This window comes from Carassius carassius, chromosome 38 (assembly GCF_963082965.1).
Source record: "Carassius carassius chromosome 38, fCarCar2.1, whole genome shotgun sequence".
NCBI classification, from domain to species: Eukaryota; Metazoa; Chordata; class Actinopteri; order Cypriniformes; family Cyprinidae; genus Carassius; species Carassius carassius.
Genome location: NC_081792.1, coordinates 9160913 through 9180626, shown reverse-complemented (window position 1 = coordinate 9180626; position 19714 = coordinate 9160913). Strand labels below are relative to the sequence as shown.

The following is a 19714-nucleotide window of genomic DNA, read 5'->3' as shown; positions in this document are numbered from 1 at the left end:
AGTGGATGGTTCCCCAGCCTTCACTGTCAGGAGGTTGCTGGATGTCAGACGTCGAGGTCGGGGATTTCAGTATCTGGTGGACTGGGAGGGATATGGGAGGGATATGGTGCGGATGAGAGGAGTTGGGTCCCGGCTCGGGATATTCTGGATCGGTCGCTGACTTCAACCGGCAGCGTGGTGGTTCCTTCCCTGGAGCGCCAGGGGGCGCTCCTGGGGAGGGGGGTAATGTCACGTCCCCGGGCTGATCTGTCTGTTTTCCTATAGTGTGTGTGTTTTTTTACACTTACCATGTGCTTCTGTGTCACCGTGGTGCCCGTCTCCGCCCTCTTGTTTCATTATTATCTTGTTATTGGTCACCATCACCTACTCTGCATCATGACAAACACTCCTTCTCTATTTAGTCTCCTCATGTGTGCTGTCTGTTGTCAGATCTTCATGTTCTCGTCCATGTCTCAGCTTTGTCCACATCTCCTGTTTAGCCTGCACAGAGATCGTGCCCGTTTTGTTTTCATCCTCTAGTTTGTTTTTTCCCTCTTCCTCCTGCTTTCAGGCAGCGCTACTCTCCAGCCTTCCGTGCTAGCGATCACCGACCGCTGTCACTCATCTTCTTCGCCGCGCCGCAGCGCGCCACCAGTTCTCTGCCTCAACAGCGCCCCCGCCTCCCTGTCAGCTTATCTGGGCATTGCATCAGTGGATTTCCTAGTGGTATTCGTCCAGGAGGCTCCTTGGATCTGCTCCAGACTGCCCTGTTCCTGGATAGTTTTTGTTTGTTAACTCTTTATTTTTATTTTTTGTCCTTTGAAATTAAAAGCCAATCCAATAAACTGACCTTTTTGAGCACCTGCAACTGAGTCCCAGTCTCGCCTTGACATAAGCAGTGCCACAGTCTGATCACCTCCATGCCATGCCGCACTGAAGCAGTAATTCGTGCAAAAGGACCTCAACCATGTATTGAGTGCATAATTAAACCTGCTTTGAAGATCTTGAATACTTTTTTTGATTGATCTTTAAAAAAATATTGACATTTTCTAATACTGAATTTTTTATTTCAGTTTGTGTGCAATGAATCTAGAATATAAGAAAGTTAGCTTTTTCTAATTAAAGAAAAAAAAAATTAAGAACTTTTCCATGACATTCAGATTTTTTGAGATGCACCTGTATACACACACACACACACACACACACACACGCACATGTATATATATATATATATATATATATATATACACAAACATACACTGGCATTCAGTGAATACAAAATAAACTGGCTGTCCAAACATGCCTTTTGTTTCCGTCATCCATCTTTACTTCCAAAGACCAACATACACTTGGTAACTCATTGAGGGGAAAAAACAATAGCATGAGCAAGCACAATATCTACACACAAATACCCTGGTGCATATGTCCAGCACTGCACTCATACGATCAATAATTTAGGCACAGAATCACAAATCCCCACTCCCACTCAAAGAACTATATGCTCTCCATACACAGTGGTCACTCATACAATCAATAATTTAGGAACAAAGATCACAAATCCCCATTACCACCCAAATAAATATTTGCTCTGCATACACAGTGGTCACTCACACGATAAATGATTTAGGAACAAGATCACAAATCCCCACTCCCACTCAAAGTACTCTTTGACCTGGAACAAAGTCTAGACAGTGGTTTTAGAGTGTTTAAAAGTCCTGATGTCCTGTGATAGAACAGATGGTGCACCATGTCTGCCGGGTGGATATTCTGCTTGTTTGGGTGTGTATGTTTTTGTTCAGGGTCTTTTGAGACCCTGGTCATCTCAAAGGGAAATGAGCAATGGGTAAGTCTAGTTTTGTTGTCGTTCACTTTTGTTTTGCTGTACTAATTAAGTGGCTAACATTATGATCTGCAGTATATCTTAATTGTCAATAATGACAAAATGACAATAATTTGACAAAAATGGGAAAGTATCCATCATAGTTTAGTGATCATAGATTTGTCTGTACAGTCAGAGTCATGCACATACATTTTGGAGGCAGGTATTCAAGTGAAAAAAGGCACCATTCTCATTATTATTTAAATTAAAATTAAATTAAATTTATGAATTTAGCAGACGCTTTTATCCAAAGCGACTTACAGTGCATTCAGGCTGACAGTTTTTATGTGTTCCCGGGGAATCGAACCCCCAACATTGCGCTTGCTTGCCTGCTAACAAAATGCTCTAACACTTGAGCTACAGGAACACTATTTATAAACTAAAAGTTATTTACTGTTAGACTTTTAATCAATTACACCAATTAACACTATACACTATGAGGCTGTTATACCATTAAAATGAAATCAGTAGCTTACATTTATGAAAATCTATTTACATTGCGATTACAACTGCATAATGTTGAGATTCATGTTCTAAATATCATTTTGAGTATAGACATGAAATGTTGAGGAAAAGAATCATTTATTCAAACTATCTGTCCAAACAGGCTGATTAATTCAAAAACAGAGAAAATTACCACTGACTTTATAAATTAAACACCTAATTTGTTCAAAAACACTACACTATTGAGGAACGAAAAAACACTGTTTCAGGGAAGCACAAATTTTCTACTTTGTTTGGACAAAATAGAACAAAATTTATACTTATTGTTATGCATAATGGAAGGTTATTACCTAATCTTGTACAGTCTTGCAGAATTAGAACTTGCATGCAGTTGTCAGATACACCATAATTAAGAATGTATGCCACAGGCCAAATTTAAATAAAAAAAATACATATATTAAAATTAAAAAATATCTTGAAAAAAGGGGCACTTATCCAGTCAGAGGCCAAAAGCACCACTTTAGGTGTATCTGTGTATGTGTCTGCATACAGTAATGAGTCCTCTAATGTCCCTCCAGGTCAACCATCCCAGCACGACCAGACTCTTAAAGGTATGTTACAAAGTTGTTAAAAGTTTGCTAAGCCAATACTGAAATTAAGGAACTGAAATTATATTCAGGAATTAGAAAGGTGTTATATATAATTATACACAACACATACGTATAGGCTATTTTTTGTGTTAGCTTTAGTATACAAACTCTTTTACATCTACACACTGTATTTTGTTGCCATCTAAAATTAATTTTCTAATGGTCTCCTCACAGAAGCGAAGTGTGAGCAGTGCTGAGGTGGGAACTCTTTCTTACATCTCACACAAGTTTGTCTGTCAAGACTTTGATCATTTTAAAATAAATGGGAGTTTTATTGGTCTGTTTATACCTGATCTGACCCTTAAAAAGACTGTTGTATAATTGATTCATTGTTAATTTAAATTAATTATATTTTAATTAATAATAATATAATCTACATGAATAAAAATATAATTTACAATATAGGTTGTTTAACATATATTCTGTAATGTAGCTGACACTGACCTTAAAAGGGTCATCAGATGCTCATTTTCCACAAGTTGATATGATTCTTTAGGGTCTTAATGAAAAGTCTGTAACATAGTTTGGTTCAAATTTCTCAATGGTAGTGTAAAAAACACCTTTTTAACCCTGTCAAAAACAGCTCTGTTTAAAGCAAGACATTTTGTTGCATGTTCCTTTAAATATTAATGAGCTCTGCTGACCCCACCCCTCTCTTCCTGAGCTGCTCTCAGAGAGACTATTTACTTGGCTTGCTTATAAGCACATTATTAAGGAAGGCAATTTGCAAAGATTCATAAAAAACCTTATACTCACTTTATCTGTAGGTGAAGCTGGATCACGAATGATTCGCGTGAATATAGATGCATTTATGTAAATCGGGGGCACATTCCCTTCAAAAACAAACGTAATCCACTGTGTCTTCAGCAGCTCAGATGTCTGTAGTAAAGGACGACTGCTATGTTCATTATTTCATCCAACAACAGAACACCTCAATTGCTTAGGATTCATTCTTGTCTACATCTGCTCCCGTGGTGAAACAATGGTGGACTGATGACAGCACCGATACCACTTTTTCCAGTATTCGCCAGATACCAATACTTACAATAGAGTATGTGTAATGTTAGTTGGTTAACTTAATTTATTAAATAGATACAGTCAAACCAAATTTGACACATTTCTCAGATTATCACAGTTTATCCTCTATAGCAGTGGTTCCCAATCCTGGTCCTTGAGAACACGGCACATTTTAAATGTCTCCCTATTCAAACACACCTGATTCAACTCATCAGCTCATTAGTGAAGACTCCAAGGGTTCTCCAGGACCAGGATTGGGAAACACTGCTCTATATTTTAGAAGATGGTAAATAAAATATGAACTCATGAGTTAAACTGTGTCAGAATAAAATCATCTTGATAATGTTAGATAACTTTGATAGAGGGATATATAAAGGATTTCAATCAGTATGACAGTATTCACACAACTATCAAAACTAAGTCAGGCAACCCTTAACCTTAATGACTGTCTGTAGTCTCCTGGGCATGCTGTCATCCAGGTTCATGCAAACCTGAACATCAATTTGTTTCCCAGACTCGGGTCTGAATAATTTTTGGTCCAAAATTTGTATCAGTTTTACTACTATGTAGAATTTTGGGGTATAATATTTCACAGTTCACTTTATTTAGCTATCCTCACTTACATAAATTAACTATATAGTGTCCTGCAGCCACTAGTAAAAAAAAAAATCTCAAATTATGTCTGATCTCTGAATAAATTTTGGTTTGACTGTATATCCTTCAGTTATTTTCACACTTAATTATGCCCATTAAAGTTTTTGTTCCTTTCTTTGTTATTTTTTTTGCTCTGTGGTTCATCATCTTTAATTTAATAACATTAGAGCTAACTCCATACCGTTAAGTAACGTTTTTTTTTGCATTGTTTTACTTGTTTTTGACATATCCGAGCGAACTACAAAATTTCCAATGATGAAAGCTATATTCGCTCGACAAGCTCGCGCATCTCCGCTGCTGTGCGCTCAATCCACTCGGCACATGACAATTATACAGCCACTAATACTGAATGTTTAACATTATATTTATTGCATAAATATACTTCGTAGACATCCTTAATCTCTAGTAACTCCATTCTGGTGTCTGTTGTTCTGTTGTTGAAGTTTCTTTGTCTGAATATGGCTCTTATCACATGCTGTGTGGTATCTGCGTTTGGTATCTGGACATTTTAACGAGTACAGGAGCTCAGTATCGTACCCAATAATTATACCAGTATTGGTATCAGTGCATCCCTAGTCTAAGGCAAGACGCCAGTCCAGACTGTGCTGAAATGCTACTGTAAATCAAATTATCGTGGGAGGGGCCTGTCTGTGTGACATCACAAAGACAGGCATCTGAGATCGGCTCGATTTAAGAAAGGGGCAAAGATTTTGGTAGATAAAAAAAAAACACTGGGTGGATTTTTATCATTATAGGGAGGTTGTGTGTACACACTGCCAACACACATTTCAGTTCAAACAACTTGTAAAAGTGCATGTAGCATCCGATGACCCAAACTCAAGCTCAGCCTTTGTCCTGAAATGACTGCAGTCTAAGGCACTTTTTTTTAAGTTATTGCTTTTGTTACAATATATATCAGTTAGTTAGCACTTGATAAGTGACAACTCTATCACTCTTCATTTGCCTCTGTGTGTTTTCCTTCTGTCTTTCAGATAGAGGTGCAGAGCATAAAGGTGGACTGCAAGGTGACATCACGTTTCGCCCACACTGTCATGACCACTAAAGCTCTCAATAAGGCCAACATCTCACAGGAAGTGTCTTTTGAGGTGGAGTTACCCAAGACCTCCTTCATCACCAACTTCAGCATGTCAGTCCTTTTCCATCGGATTTGGTTTCAGATCAGAGGAACTCAGCATGAGCCAAAAGAAGCCATTGCTTTTCAGTTTAATATATGTTTGCAGTTTGGAAAATTATTGAAATGTGTGCTGACACAGTTTTTGGATTTTCAGGGAGATTGATGGCAAGACATACACAGGTGTGGTGAAGGAAAAAGAGAAGGCCAAGGAGCAGTATCAGAAGGCTGTGTCATCTGGCCAGACTGCTGGTTTAGTCAAGTGAGAAGAGGAAAACAAACAGGAAGTCATCCTGAACTTTAAAATGCTTGTTCCTAATATACTACTAAGTAACTTATGTTCTGGTCTTCCAGGGCTTCAGGCCGAAAAATGGAGACGTTTTCTGTTTCTGTGAATGTTGCAGCAGACAGCAGTGTGATTTTTATTCTCACCCATGAAGAACTTCTTCGACGAAATTTTGGCAAATACGAGCTCATGATCAGAGTCAAACCCAAACAGCTGGTCCAGCACTTTGAGGTTTATTATTAAGCACAACAGATTTTATAACATCATAATTGAGAAGCCACATAGTATAATTTTAGTGTACTGCGAAAAGGTGAAAGAATAAAGGTGGTGGTGTTTTACATTTTTACATAAAAATTTTAACTGTGGTATAGTTCCTCCAAAAATGAACAATTTACTCACCATTAGGTCATCCAAGATGTACATGAGTTTGTTTCTATATCTGAACAAATTTGGAAAAGTTCAGCATTACATCATTTGTTCACCATTGGATCGTCTGCAGTGAATGGGTGCCGCCAGAACAATAGTTTAAACAGCTGAAACACCTGAGAAAGCAATATTATGGACAGAAGACTCATATTTTAGTCAGAAGCAATGGTTTGAAGTTAAAAATGTCTTGATGGATTTATTACTAGAAACATGCAGCTTTTCACTGGAAACAAGTTGATTATTTTGATGTTTCACCAATTTGGACTCTCATTCGAATGGCACCCATTCACTGCAGAGGATCTATTGGTGAAGTGATGTAATACTGAATTTCTCCAAATCTGTTCTGATCAAGAAACATGCTGGTCTGAGGATGAGAGTTTTTAAGCAAATTTTCATTTTTGAGTGAACTATTCCTTTCAAAATTTTAAAATGTGCAATGTTCATGGACACGTTATTCCTCCAATCCACAGATTGTAGCCGATATTTATGAGCCTCAGGGAATTGCATTTTTTGACGCATATGGTACATTCATCACCAATGAACTGTTCCCTCTAGTGGAGAAAACGGTCACTGAAAAAAAGGTGACGATTCAAATATCTTTGCATGGATGGATACCAATTTATACCAGTATATATCATTAGCATTATACTTAATAAAGCTAGTAACAAAGAAGGATCTCCATTAGACAATAATAATGTTGATAATGATAATGATAATAATTTGATCCATTTGTTCAGGCCCATGTGTCCTTCTCTCCAACACTGGATCAACAGAGGAAATGCACTGAGTGTGATGGGACACTCATCGATGGAGATTTCTTCATTAAGTATGATGTCAACCGTGCTCATGACATCGGTGAAATCCAGGTCAGATATCATTAGGATGATAAAGACACACAAGAAATAGTGTAAAATGGACAAATGAAAAGAATCCCGTTCTGTGGCCTGCTGCTTAACACATATGCTCCGATATGTTAACGCTTGAATTTTCCAATATATACAAATAAACTATAAAGCTATAATTGATATCTTTATCATCTACAGATTGTGAACGGATACTTTGTGCATTTTTTCGCACCGGCTAATCTTCCAAAAGTACCAAAGAAGGTTGTTTTTGTGATAGACAACAGCTACTCTATGGTGGGAAAGAAAATGTCACAGGTGAGTCATGACGTCTGTTAAATGAGAAAAGACTGCTTTCAGTTTTAGATTGTCAGCCATCTGGACACTTGTCTGTGTTTGTTGTATAAATTAGACTAAGGAGGCTCTGGTGACCATTCTGGGCGACCTCCCAGAGGAGGACTACTTTGCCATCATCGTATTTTCAGACAACGTTGTTGTATGGAAGCCACATTTAAGCAAAGCAACCAAGGAAAATGTCAAAGCAGCCCAGGAATATGTCAAAACTATTGAAGTTATTGGTGGTAAGTGTGAATATGAAGGAAGTTACTGAACAGATTTTAAATTATTAATTGTATGCAGTCCACATGGAAACATTCTAAAAAGATGCACAGTGACTAAGGGGCACACTGAGTGTTAAAAGCAGAAATTTAAGCTTGCATTTTTGTTAAAGCACGTGAATTCCTCTTTTAAAAACAAGTGGAAATCCCTAAAGCTGCCCATGCAATAAGCACTGCTAAATCCACTCAAGGTAGTTTACATTAAGCAAACAAAACATGTTTACTATAAAGTTATGACTCAGCTTTTTTTTTAATTATTATTTATCAATAATCAAATACAAAGAATTGAAATGAGTATTTTTGTTTTTGCCTCAGGTACTGAATTGCATGATGCTGTCATCCATGGTGTGAAGATGTTGTATGAAGAGATGCGTAACAGTACAGCCTCAAAGAACATGGTACAGATGATCATTTTGCTGACTGATGGGGAACCAAACACTTGTATGTATATGCACATACTGACAACCTTACTGCTTCATGATTTTACTTGAGGAACAACATTGCCTAGGAGTAGCCCTAAAGAAACATACAGGAAGCAGCACTAGTGTCATCTCCATTATCTTATTAAAGAACACCAGAGAGAGCCCTGAGGTTTAGCTCAAGAGTAGACAAGATAAATCAATCAGTTATTTATGGCTGTAGTACTTTTTGTTGTTTCTGTGGTGGAATAATATATCGTATTCATTTTTAGATCCCAGAACTCTTCCTCAAATCCAAGAGAGTATTCGTGACGCCATTGATGGGAATATCACTCTGTTTAGTTTGGCCTTCGGTAAAGATGCAAACTATGGATTTCTGGATACTTTGAGCAAGCAGAACAATGGCCTGGTTCGCAGGATTTATGAGGACTCAGATGCTCCACTTCAGCTAAAGGTAGCAAAAATATTGATTCCTTGTAATATAAAAAAGTCATTTTTTCCTCAATTATAGCTACATCATTCAATCTCAACGTCATTTTTTTCGGAATTTGAATATTTAATTTTATCGATATTTTCTGTTACAAAATATTTTAATATATAACAACCATTACTATTATTACTACAACTAAATATATATTAATAATGTAATTTTTTTTTTTTTGGTAATGTTTTATCTGTTAAATTAATAGCCTTTGAACTGCACAGTTTGGACCCTGTTGTTATTTTTTTTATGTAAATTAATCAAGTAAATTCATGTTTTATTATTTAGTAATATACCAAATAAAAGGGTTCCTTAATAATTAATAAAATAGCTGACAGAGAATTACAAAATGGACAAATATATAGAAGCCTGTTTCAGCCGTGGGATAAAAATAAAAACTAACAAACATAATTATAACTCTTTTTTTTTTTCCCTCACAATTAGGAGGACAAAAGTTGACATCTCACAACAGATCTCTTCTCATTTTTCTTTGCGAGTTGCGAGAAAAAAAGTCAAAAAATTTTTTTACCCATGGTAGAAACAAGCTTCCAAATAAAATTAGATTGATTTAAATCAGATCAAAATTGGAATGGAATTGAGAAATGTGCATCAATACCCAACCCAATTTCAATCTAGTGCAATTGTGATGACACTTTAAATGTTGATAAGATGCTGACCTTATCAGCAAAGCTGACTTTCAAGAAACTACTGTTAATGGTTTGCTAATAATTTGTTACCAAGGGATTTTATGAAGAAGTGTCCAGTCCTCTACTCTCAGACGTGCATTTTAACTATCCGGACAACACTGTCAACTCGCTGACAAGAAGCCATTTTAAACAGCTATACAACGGCTCTGAGATCATGGTGGCAGGCCGACTTAATGACTTAAATGAAATAGACAACTTTGCAATTGAAGTTTTCGCACAAGGGGTGAGTAAATATTCTATCCTTTCACACATGTGCATAGTTCATAGTGCCATTTTTTTATGAATGTGGACATTGGTGGTTCAATGTATGTGAGCATAAAAGCATCTCCTTGTCAGGAAAAAGTAAAAAAAAAAAAAAAAGCTTTTAGGCTTACAAATAATTTAGGAGGAATGTGTAATTCATGTTCCTATATCCTAAAATAGATAGTATAATAGAAAAATGACATCACCAATGAATCCATAGATCGTAGCCTCATGAATATCGTCGGGTTGTGTGATAATATTCTCAGTGAATTTACGTCATTAGTTTTTGGGGACTTGTAAAACTAATTTCACTTTGTTTGTTTTGCAACAGTTCGAAAATAACTTTGAGCTGAAAGGTAAAGCAAGTACTCAGAAGTGGGAAACCATATTTCCTGATGAAGAGTATATCTTTGGGGACTTTACTGAGCGTCTCTGGGCATATCTGACCATCCAGGAGCTCTTGGATAAGAAGTCTGTTTGAAAAAGCGTGATCTTTAGCACATTAACCTTAAACTATAAAGGATAAATGTAATCCTGGACCACAAAACCAGTCTTAAGTTGCTGGGGTGTAGTTTTAGCAATAGCCAAAATAACATTGTATGGGTCATTATCGATTTTTATTTTATGCCAAAAATTATTAGGATATTAAGTAAAGATCATGTTCCATGAAGATATTTTGTACATTTCCTACCATAAATATATCAAAAGTTATTTTTTGATCAGTAATAATTATTGCTAAGAATTCATTTGGACAATTTTAAAGGGGATTTTCTCAATATTTTGATTTTTTTGCACCCTCAGATTCCAGATTTTCAAATAGTTGTATCTCGGCCAAATAAAATTTACACTTAAGACTGGTTTTGTGGTGCAGGGTCACAAATAGTCAAATAGTCCTCTACATAGTTTAATTCAATGTAAAAATGACTAGTATGAATGTAATTTATTTCAATTCACTTTACTGATTTTAATTGGGTCTGAATTCATTCATAATCTTTTAAGCAGAAGATTTGAATCAAATCCAATTATAATACAAAAATATTTTTTTACAGAGACAAGGGTACACCAGAGGAGAAAGGAAATGCCACTGAAGAAGCTCTGAGCCTTTCATTAAAGTACAATTTTGTTACACCGCTTACCTCCATGGTCGTCACTAAACCTGAAGATGAGACCAAAAAAGGCATGTTTATTGCTGACAAGCTGACTGAAGGTATGACAAAACTGTCAAATAGCAAGCCGAAGTTTGCAAGAACACTTGTGACAGTGTTGTCCATGAATCTGTAACTATATGTTTAACTGGTTATATGACACTCACTCTTTTCTCAACATTGATACACAGAGGAACGAGGAAAATCTCAAAGATATGGTATGTCACTACTTAACAATGTAATGAGTTTAATTTACTTATTTTTTTTTATATTTGACATTGTCAAACCAAATTTACTATTTTGGAGCATTTATGTTAGTTCATCTCTGTCTTATTTACATGTTACAAAGCCGTTGCAGCCAGCTACCCTGTCAGGACCTATACACCCACAAATTATGGTAAATTAAAAAAAATTTGCACTGGCAATGTGAAATGTAGGTAATGCTTTTTAAGTCACATCAGCAGTGATGTTCTTAAAATTTGCCAATGTAACAGTTGATGGAGATCCACACTTCATCATTGAGCTGCCAGAAAAAAATGATGCTCTGTGCTTCAACATTGATGACAAACCTGGTACCATCTTCAACCTGGTTAGAGACCCACTTACAGGTGAGAACAACTTTCTATTTTATCAGAAAAGTCCAGAGGCATTCAGCGAGGCATAGCTTCTCAAGAACACAGGTTGACATGAAATTAAGGTTGCCCCTCCTGACATTGTAGATTCTTTAAACCAAATAAGATGATAGACTTAACAAGAGGAGTAATGTTTGTAAACAAACTTTGTTTAAAAGTTTGACATAACTTTGAGAAGCTTGAACTTCAAAGATTAGCACATTGCTATAATGTTTTAAGATGTTACTAACACATTTTAGCATGTTGCTAGCATGATTTACATGATGTTAGCATATTTTAGCATGTTGCTAGAATTATTTAGCACATTGCCAACGTTGTAATACTTTAGCATGATTTACCACGCTGTTACCATGTTTTAGTATGCTGCTACCATGATTTAACACATTGCAAATATGTTTTAACATGATTGAGCATGTTGCTAGCATGATTTTACATGTTAATATTATAATAAACTTATAATACTACATGTTAATATATAGAAATATGTGAAACCGGGGGTGTAAGTATGAAAACCAGTGGGATTTTTTGCAGCTTTGATCACCTTGTTCAAACCTTGTTCAGGTAAACCATAAGGTCTGATACGACTTTGGTGGTTTAAGCTTGAAAACTCTAGGATGAGATCTCTTTAGTCTCAGAAGAAGAAGAAGAAGAAGGAGAAGAAGGAAAAGCTTAAATAACAATAAACAAGAACTTATGAATGGTGGAATGGTGGCCTGAACGCTTTAGGGAAATCATCTTATAAATGGCTTATAATTACTTATATTTAAAATCACACTTATCCACAATGTCAACAGTTCTAGGGATTATATTTGGTTTCTTGGTGCCCCACAGGAATTGTGGTCAATGGCCAAACCATTGGAGATAAGAAAGTCATCCCAGGAACCAAGATGCAAACCTATTTTGGCCGCTTTGGGATTGTTCATGAGAAGTTTGGTATCAGATTGATGGTAAGCACAAAGGAGATCTCAGTGTCTGAAAAGGGAAAACAGGCTAAATTCTTCTGGACTGATACTGCCACAGTTAAAGGGCCCAAGTAAGATGCAGGATATCATCTTCTCATTTCAATCATATTGAGTCATTGTGAGCTAACAGAAATGTGTGCCCTTCATAAGGAAGCAGGGCAAAGACTCCTGACAGAATTTTGCCCTTCTTTCTCCAGCATGGATCTGCAGGTGATCAAAGATCGCAGTTTAACAGTGACCCTTAGGAACTCAGTCAAGTTTCTTATTATCCTGCACAAAGTCTGGCAGAAGCACCCGTATCATCAAGACTTCCTCGGATTCTACACCTTGGACAGTCACCTCTTTTCAAGCAATGTCCATGGCCTGCTTGGTAAAACATCTAAAGAACTTCCCACACTATATTTGTCATGTTACCCCTCTGAGCCTGTTCATTTTTCGGTCACACTTGGTACCTTCGCAGTCAAACATGACATGAGCCTTGAAATGCAACTTCTTTTTTTATATGATGTTGTTCAATTATATTTTGGATTATTAATTTGAATTTTTGACAGGATTTAATGATACTATGCAATATTTATAAAAAAAATTGATGAGCTATTTTTTCCACAGTCATTTTTGGCTGCAAAGGTACCAAGTGTTACTTTTTTTATTTTTCGACCCTTAATCATGTCCGAATCATTTCCATGAATTGTTTGTGCTTATATAGCTAATACAGAAAAAGTCACCAAGTGTCCACCCATTCTGCTTAAGTAAACAAATTCAAACTACATTTTTCGGCCCAGGGTTTAAGGAATATTCCAAGTTCAGTTCAAGTTAAGCTCTAACTATTGTGGTATAACATTAATAACCACAAAAATGATATCAATTCTTCCAGTGCCTCCTCTCCTATAAAAACAAAAAGCAAAAAAAAATTTTTTACAGTGAGGTATTAACAATGGACGTGAATGGGGCCAGTTTGTGGAGGATTTAAAAATAAAAAATGTGAAGCTTATACTTTTATAAAACTATTTTCAGTGTTTCTTCTGTTAAAAATTGTTTATTATATGAGTATGTTTGTTAATCAGAAGTTTTACAGTTTGTTTTAGGAGTTATGGTGGTCTAGGGTTTGGTTATCATGGCAACAAATCTATAAAATTGGATATAACTTTACACAGAAAAGGTTTTTTTTCACATTAAAATCATTTTAACATTTTTTACATCAAGTGGCTACTGGAACAGTGAGTATTTTAACACTGACAAATATGGTCAAAGCGTCTCATTATAACCCAAAGGATGGACAAGTGGAGACATTTTTGTGGTTATCAATGCTGTCAGCTCTTAAGGAGTCAGAAATATTGCTTTTAAAGAGAATTGTCAAGGAAGACAGTCGGTGATGGCTGTGCTCTGAAATGTGTTCATGTCTCTTTAGGTCAGTTCTACCATGGATTGGACTTTGAAGTGAGTGAACCATTTCCAGGAAAGGATCCAAACAAACCAGATGCTATAATGTTTGTGAAGGGACAAGAGCTTGTAGTTACCAGGTGAATTAAAGACACTGTTTGCCAGTTTGTACATGAAAGGTCAATATTACCTTAATACTGTGTTATTCTGTGTCTACAGGGGTTTGCAGAAAGATTTCAGACAGGATGTGAAGAACGGGGAAAAGGTGCCATGTTGGTTCATTCATAATAATGGCAGCGGACTGCTTGATGGAGTTCACACAGACTACATCGTCTCTGGTCTCTTCAAGACAATCTAACTATGAGCCTGCAAAGCCAGACAAAACAATGACCGACAGCTCTAATCAAACAGATAATAAGAGAAAGATTAAGAGATGAAAACATGTCATCGTCATCATCAAAATGATCAGGCCATTCGCTTTTTATAAATAGATTTTTCAATACTGAAATATAAAAAAGGTATCTATACTCATTGTGCGCAGTAGAAATTCATCAGTAGTGTCTCAGAGCAGCTCGGTTCACAGTAAATGCAATCTCTGAATAAGCTGTGAGTTTAACACGCATTTTCAATGTGCGCCATTTATGCTTTATTTTCACATTTGCATAATTTCCAACATTTTGTGGAGAGATGATTACAGCATTGCACTAGATTTGTAACGAGAAGCATTTGTAAACTTGAAGGTATTGCAAGTTAAGTATTATAAGTATTGTAATTTGACTACATATTGTCAAATAAATAATACAGTAATTCTGAAATACTATTTGTTTTATTACAATAGTGATATATTTCTTAGTCTCGGAAATATTATTGTTATTATTATATAATCCCCCTCAGAGGTATCAGACATGAGGATATATGAGGAAATATTGTTCAAATTGTTTTTTTTAGAAATGGTATTCAATATCAGTATGACAACACTGCTTGAAACTTAAAAACATGAGATCGCAGATATACATTTATAACTCAACTAAAATAAATCTAACCACTAGGACACTACGTCTGAATGATTTATAAGAAACACTCCTTTAACAAATGTCAGATCTCATCCAGTAAACATTTTCTTGAGCAGATTAATGAGCAGATATTCATGTAAGTGAGTGCTTGAACTGTGTGTTGTCAATGAAGTGAATCATTCTCTCAACTACATCTGCTTTACAAACCTGTAAAGTCACTGGCTTCCTGTGCTTACAGTGAACACAGCTTCTTATTAAATACAGTCAGAACAGCACACAGCCCATTAGTCATTAAACATTACTCTTTAGTTGCTGCTCATTTTACATTATTCTGTGTGACAGCAAATTTCTGATGATGCGGATAAGACTGAATTTGTAACTGTAAAGAAGTTTTATATTCTCATAACATGGACATATCATTTACCGTCATGACTCCTCACGGCTTGTACATCACTCTGGTTGTCTGCTTTTCACCTTGACCTGAGTTGACTTTTTTCCTTTCTCCCGGAAGTAAATCAATAAATTATTCCGAATAAAGAAAAAAGTACCATTTTGAAATAGTAATTAGCATTGTCTGCAGGAAGTGCAAAGTGCAAACAAACACTAGAACGCAAGTAGCCACAAACTACAAGCGATTATTTTTTTTTATTTTTTTTTTAATTATCAAAGTAAGCAACTGTGAATTTGAACCCACACACAAAATTACATTCCAAAGCTGCTCGCAGAATGCCATTGGTGATTGGTCAATTTTGTGCCGTGGGCGGGGTTTCTGCATACATATTGCTATCAATGCTTTGTTATTAATCAGTACCGATTTAAATTGTTTAAAGGTTTAGAATGGTCTAATGTTGGCATCAGTGTTGGGAAAGTTACTTTTAAAAGTAATGCATTAGAATATTGCGTTACTCCCTAGAAAAAGTAACCTTTTACATTAGTTACTTTTTTTGGAACTTCAGGCAGGGCTTAATTGTTTTTAATATAAGAATTCTATTTATGGCAAATGTAAAAGCTCTTTCACACCAAAAAGTGTAATGAATAAACCTCAGGGTGAAGGAAAAGTAAATTCACGTCTGTAAAGTAACACACAGGTGTCATGATCGGTACCTTTCTGCCGTTCACCTGGGTGCTGTCGCTGTCATTTGCACGTGGTGGTTGTTTTGGTCCTGCCACTGTCATCCTCAAGGGTGGAGCAATCAGCACTAACTCGCGACGCTGTGCACTCCATCAGCCCGCACCTGTTACTTATTCCCATGCCCTATATATTTCCTGTCTTTATCCTCGTTCAGCATGGGTATGTCTTATGTGTTTTGTGCCGTGTGGATGCATTCTGGCTTTGTCATTTTACTCTTTATACTTCTGAACTGTTTCCAGGATCCTCAGGTGAGGAATTCATATTTCATACGCAGACAGTGAGGCCGGATTGGAGTGCTACACTGGACGTTTCCAGTTATTCCTGTCAGCCTTCTTCTGTCTCGGTGGATGTGTGCTCAGGGAGCACCACACCACTTCATTCATCTGACATTTGTGTTTCACTTCTTGCTGGCTTCATTCTCTAAAGTTCAGAATTAACTCTCCCTTTTGTTTGAACTGCATTTGAGTCCTCCGTCCTTTTGCCTGACAACAGGAGAAGGTGTGAAAAGAACACTCTTAAGCAATTACCAAAAAAGAATAAAACACAATTGTTAGTTTATCTAAAGTCATTTTTGCATATTAGTATGGTCGAACTGGATCATCAAAGGCCAGCAGCAAAGACATTTACAGGTTAAGACTTTTTAATTTTTTTAATAAACATCAAATGGGCAAATGCTTGTGTTCACAGCCTCCCTTCTTTGTTCATATTTACCAAGGGAATGCATAATTTTGAGCACAACTGTACATCGTATCAACACGTTGTTATGATGAGAGAATTCGTATGAGTGCAGAACTCCGCACTCTCCAAAACGCAAATACACACTTTGCCAAATATGTTTCGCCAATATCAGATGGTACCCCCGGGGCCCTAACGGCCGCTTATCTCGCTTTGATGGTTAAGTCCACCCTTGACTGGCGTTAGCGAATTTGGAATTTTATTTTATTATTTTTTTCGAATTTGGGATTTTAAAAAAATCCATCGGACTTTTATCATAGAAAGTGTTTATTATTCACAATCCCTCACTACCGGAAGTAAAGCCGGGGAACGGTCCATTGGGAGAACATGGATTGCTGCTAAATTGTGGATATATACAACTACATCAAGAGTCGTGCCTAGGTATTACAGTCATTCTGGATTCCTGTTTTCAGTGTCGTATTTGCATTAATGCTGAAACTGCACGGAAGCGTCAGTCCTCTGTAGGGCGTGCAGCTCGCGCGTCTTGTCCACTGATGCTGAAACCATTAACGTTAGGTCCGCCAGTGTCTTCTCGGTATATCTGTGTTATCAGACGCTGACAGTGTTTTTGTCTGCTGTATGCATGTGATCACACACTGATCTGGTGCTGATTTACTTGCATTGCTCGCATTCCAATGGAAACGCTTCAGATGAGATGAAATCCTGTAATGTAATCCTAGCCTCCAGGTGACTATGTTCTAGTGTGACAACATGCCCCACTATTGGATTCAGTGAACAGTATGTTGAAATGTGGTCAGTAATGGTTGAAATGTTTATTAGCTTTTATCTATAGCCCAAATTAAAAATGTATGTCTATAAAGATGTATACTTACCCTGATAAATTTGTTCTTGTGTAAAATGTGTGACAACTAGCCCCGGTCTCCTCTTTTTGTCTAGCTTGTCGGTTCATATGTCCCACACGATGGGAGGCTGGAGTGTGTTTGTGTCCTGCTGTTTTTGGGCGATTCTTCTCCTGGCTCTGTTTGGAGATTCCCTGGCGTATTCGCCTGAGTTTGATCCCTACAAAGTTATCGGGGTGTCCAGACATGCCAGCCAGGCCGAAATCAAGAAAGTGTACAAGAGGCTCGCAAGAGAATGGTGAGTGATGAAACGGATCATTGGGCCATAGACATGCACTCTCGAAATAAGAGAAGGATTGCTGTGAATAAGGTTGGGTTTCTTTTGTTTCATGCACAATGGTTAGCCTTCTTCTCCCTGACATATATTGTGCAACTCTCTAATGATGTTGTCTGAATCAAAACTTGTTTTCACAATCCATAGGCATCCAGACAAGAACAAAAGTCCAGGGGCAGAGGACATGTTTATCAAGATCACTAAATCTTATGAGGTAGGATGGTTGCATTGTATATAGGAAATAATATGCAATATATATATATATATATATATATATATACATACACACACACACACACACACACACACGTGTGTTAAAATTATTTTGAAACAGGTGATCAGGGCTGCATTTAATTAATTATAAACAGAAGAAAAAAACAGTGATATTAAAATTGTTATACTTTGACAATAATGTTTTCTTTTTGAATATATTTTATAATAATATATTCATGTGATGATGCTGCTCAAGAAACATTCCTGCTTATTCTCAATGCTAAAAAATGTTTAATTTGTTAGAAATATATTTTTGTGGAAACTGATATGTTTTATGATATATATAATAAATAGAATGTTCAGAAAAGTAGCATTTATTTGAAAACAGATTTTTTTGTATGTAACATTATAAATGTATTTTGAATGCTAACATATGTGTCTGTGTTTGTAAAATGGCAAAAAATATAATTTATAATCACTCATATAATAAAATAGACATGCATTACATTTAGTAAATAAATATTTAGCATTATATCATTATAGTGACTTAAAAATATTTATAAATATATTGTATTATACCGCTATAGAGTTTTATGCAATGCTTCTAAAATGTAAAGCTTCTGAGTGGTTTTATAGTTTTTTTTTATGGCATGTGTTTTTGAATGTTAACACATTCTCACAGATGCTGATAATAAGTATCTGCTTATTTTAAAGACTTGTTTTAAGGGTTTATATGCAATAAACCAATGCCACAACTTGTGGTGTTCCCTTGTGCCCAAAGCATACATAAGATTTACTTTCCATAGATTCTGTCCAATGAGGAGAGAAGGTCAAACTATGACCGGTTTGGTCAAATGGACGAGAATCAAAACTTTGCCCGAGCACCGCAGGGCTTCAGACCTTATCATGACAGCTTCTACTTCGATGAGTCTTTCTTTCACTTCCCTCGGACGAGTCGTGATTTCACAGACAGCAAGCACCTCTTTCAATACAATCAGTACATCAGTGAGGTTCTGCCGGACAGTTTCAAGAGGCCCTACCTGATCAAGATCACATCAGAGTGGTGCTTCACCTGCATCCATATTGAGCCTGTATGGAAGGACGCTGTGCAAGAGCTGGAGCCGCTGGGTAAGGTCTTCAGGATTTTCACCCTCATTGTTGGTTCCAGTAGAATACAGCATCACAGTCTCGCCCACAGCCCGAGAGAGCTTTGGTGCCGGAAGTAAATTTCCCATTCATTTCTCCCATTGACTTTTGGTTAAATCTGTATCTAAAGAGTTTTAGAGCATGTCTGAGGATAACCAGCCACGGCTGATACAACATATCATTTCAAGTGAAAAAAACGAATAGAAAATCCAAAAAAAGTCAAAGGTACAAGACTGTGTGCATATTTTCATTTCGAGCGAAGGAACTACTCATCCCATAAACCACCGCGCCTCACTGAATTCGACTGAAGCCACAACCGCGAACGAGCCTTTTGAGCGACTTCCAAATCTGACGACGGCCACACTAACTTTTTCCTCCAGTGAATTTTATTTTATATAGTGAATGTGCAGTAATAGCAGTTCTTTCAGTATTAATCGTGTAAATAA

General features: G+C 36.6%; 3 protein-coding genes across 6 annotated transcripts in view; 2 read left to right on the top strand and 1 right to left on the bottom strand.

Moving 5' to 3' along the window:
- The window catches only part of LOC132119277 (calcium/calmodulin-dependent protein kinase type 1-like), a 497060-nt gene that overhangs the window by 269131 nt on the left and 208215 nt on the right, over nt 1-19714 (bottom strand). The window lies entirely within an intron of this gene.
- itih3a.1 (inter-alpha-trypsin inhibitor heavy chain 3a, tandem duplicate 1) lies at nt 1667-14710 on the top strand. The gene is made up of 23 exons (XM_059529090.1): nt 1667-1822; nt 2881-2913; nt 3127-3150; nt 5616-5770; nt 5913-6017; nt 6110-6272; nt 6938-7048; nt 7205-7333; nt 7511-7627; nt 7722-7890; nt 8242-8367; nt 8618-8799; nt 9568-9756; nt 10108-10247; nt 10826-10983; nt 11113-11139; nt 11271-11318; nt 11416-11529; nt 12385-12586; nt 12713-12885; nt 13924-14035; nt 14115-14364; nt 14507-14710. Exons 1-22 carry the CDS (start codon nt 1727-1729, stop codon nt 14251-14253), a joined length of 2712 nt encoding a protein of 903 aa, XP_059385073.1. The 5' UTR covers nt 1667-1726; the 3' UTR covers nt 14254-14364; nt 14507-14710.
- Nucleotides 17336-19714, top strand: part of LOC132119266 (dnaJ homolog subfamily C member 16-like) — a 12586-nt gene continuing 10207 nt past the window's right edge. The window contains exons 1-4 of one of the 4 annotated variants that reach the window (XM_059529083.1): nt 17336-17476; nt 17673-17873; nt 18057-18123; nt 18929-19250. In XM_059529083.1, coding sequence (XP_059385066.1) covers nt 17469-17476; nt 17673-17873; nt 18057-18123; nt 18929-19250 — 598 coding nt within the window. In that variant the 5' untranslated portion in view covers nt 17336-17468. Of the gene's footprint in view, nt 17477-17508; nt 17529-17672; nt 17874-18056; nt 18124-18928; nt 19251-19714 lie in introns of those variants that run through there. The other 3 variants (XM_059529085.1, XM_059529082.1, XM_059529084.1) reach the window with 3 other exon arrangements.

What these genes read in the sequence shown, in the direction of transcription:
- itih3a.1 (XM_059529090.1), top strand. Translation starts at nt 1,727, where the DNA reads ATGTCTGCCGGGTGGATATTCTGCTTGTTTGGGTGTGTATGTTTTTGT. An exon ending in CAGGAGCTCTTGGATAAGAA is followed by an intron (nt 10,248 to 10,825) that starts GTCTGTTTGAAA and finishes ATTTTTTTACAG; the next exon opens with AGACAAGGGTACACCAGAGG. An exon ending in CAATGTCCATGGCCTGCTTG is followed by an intron (nt 12,886 to 13,923) that starts GTAAAACATCTA and finishes ATGTCTCTTTAG; the next exon opens with GTCAGTTCTACCATGGATTG.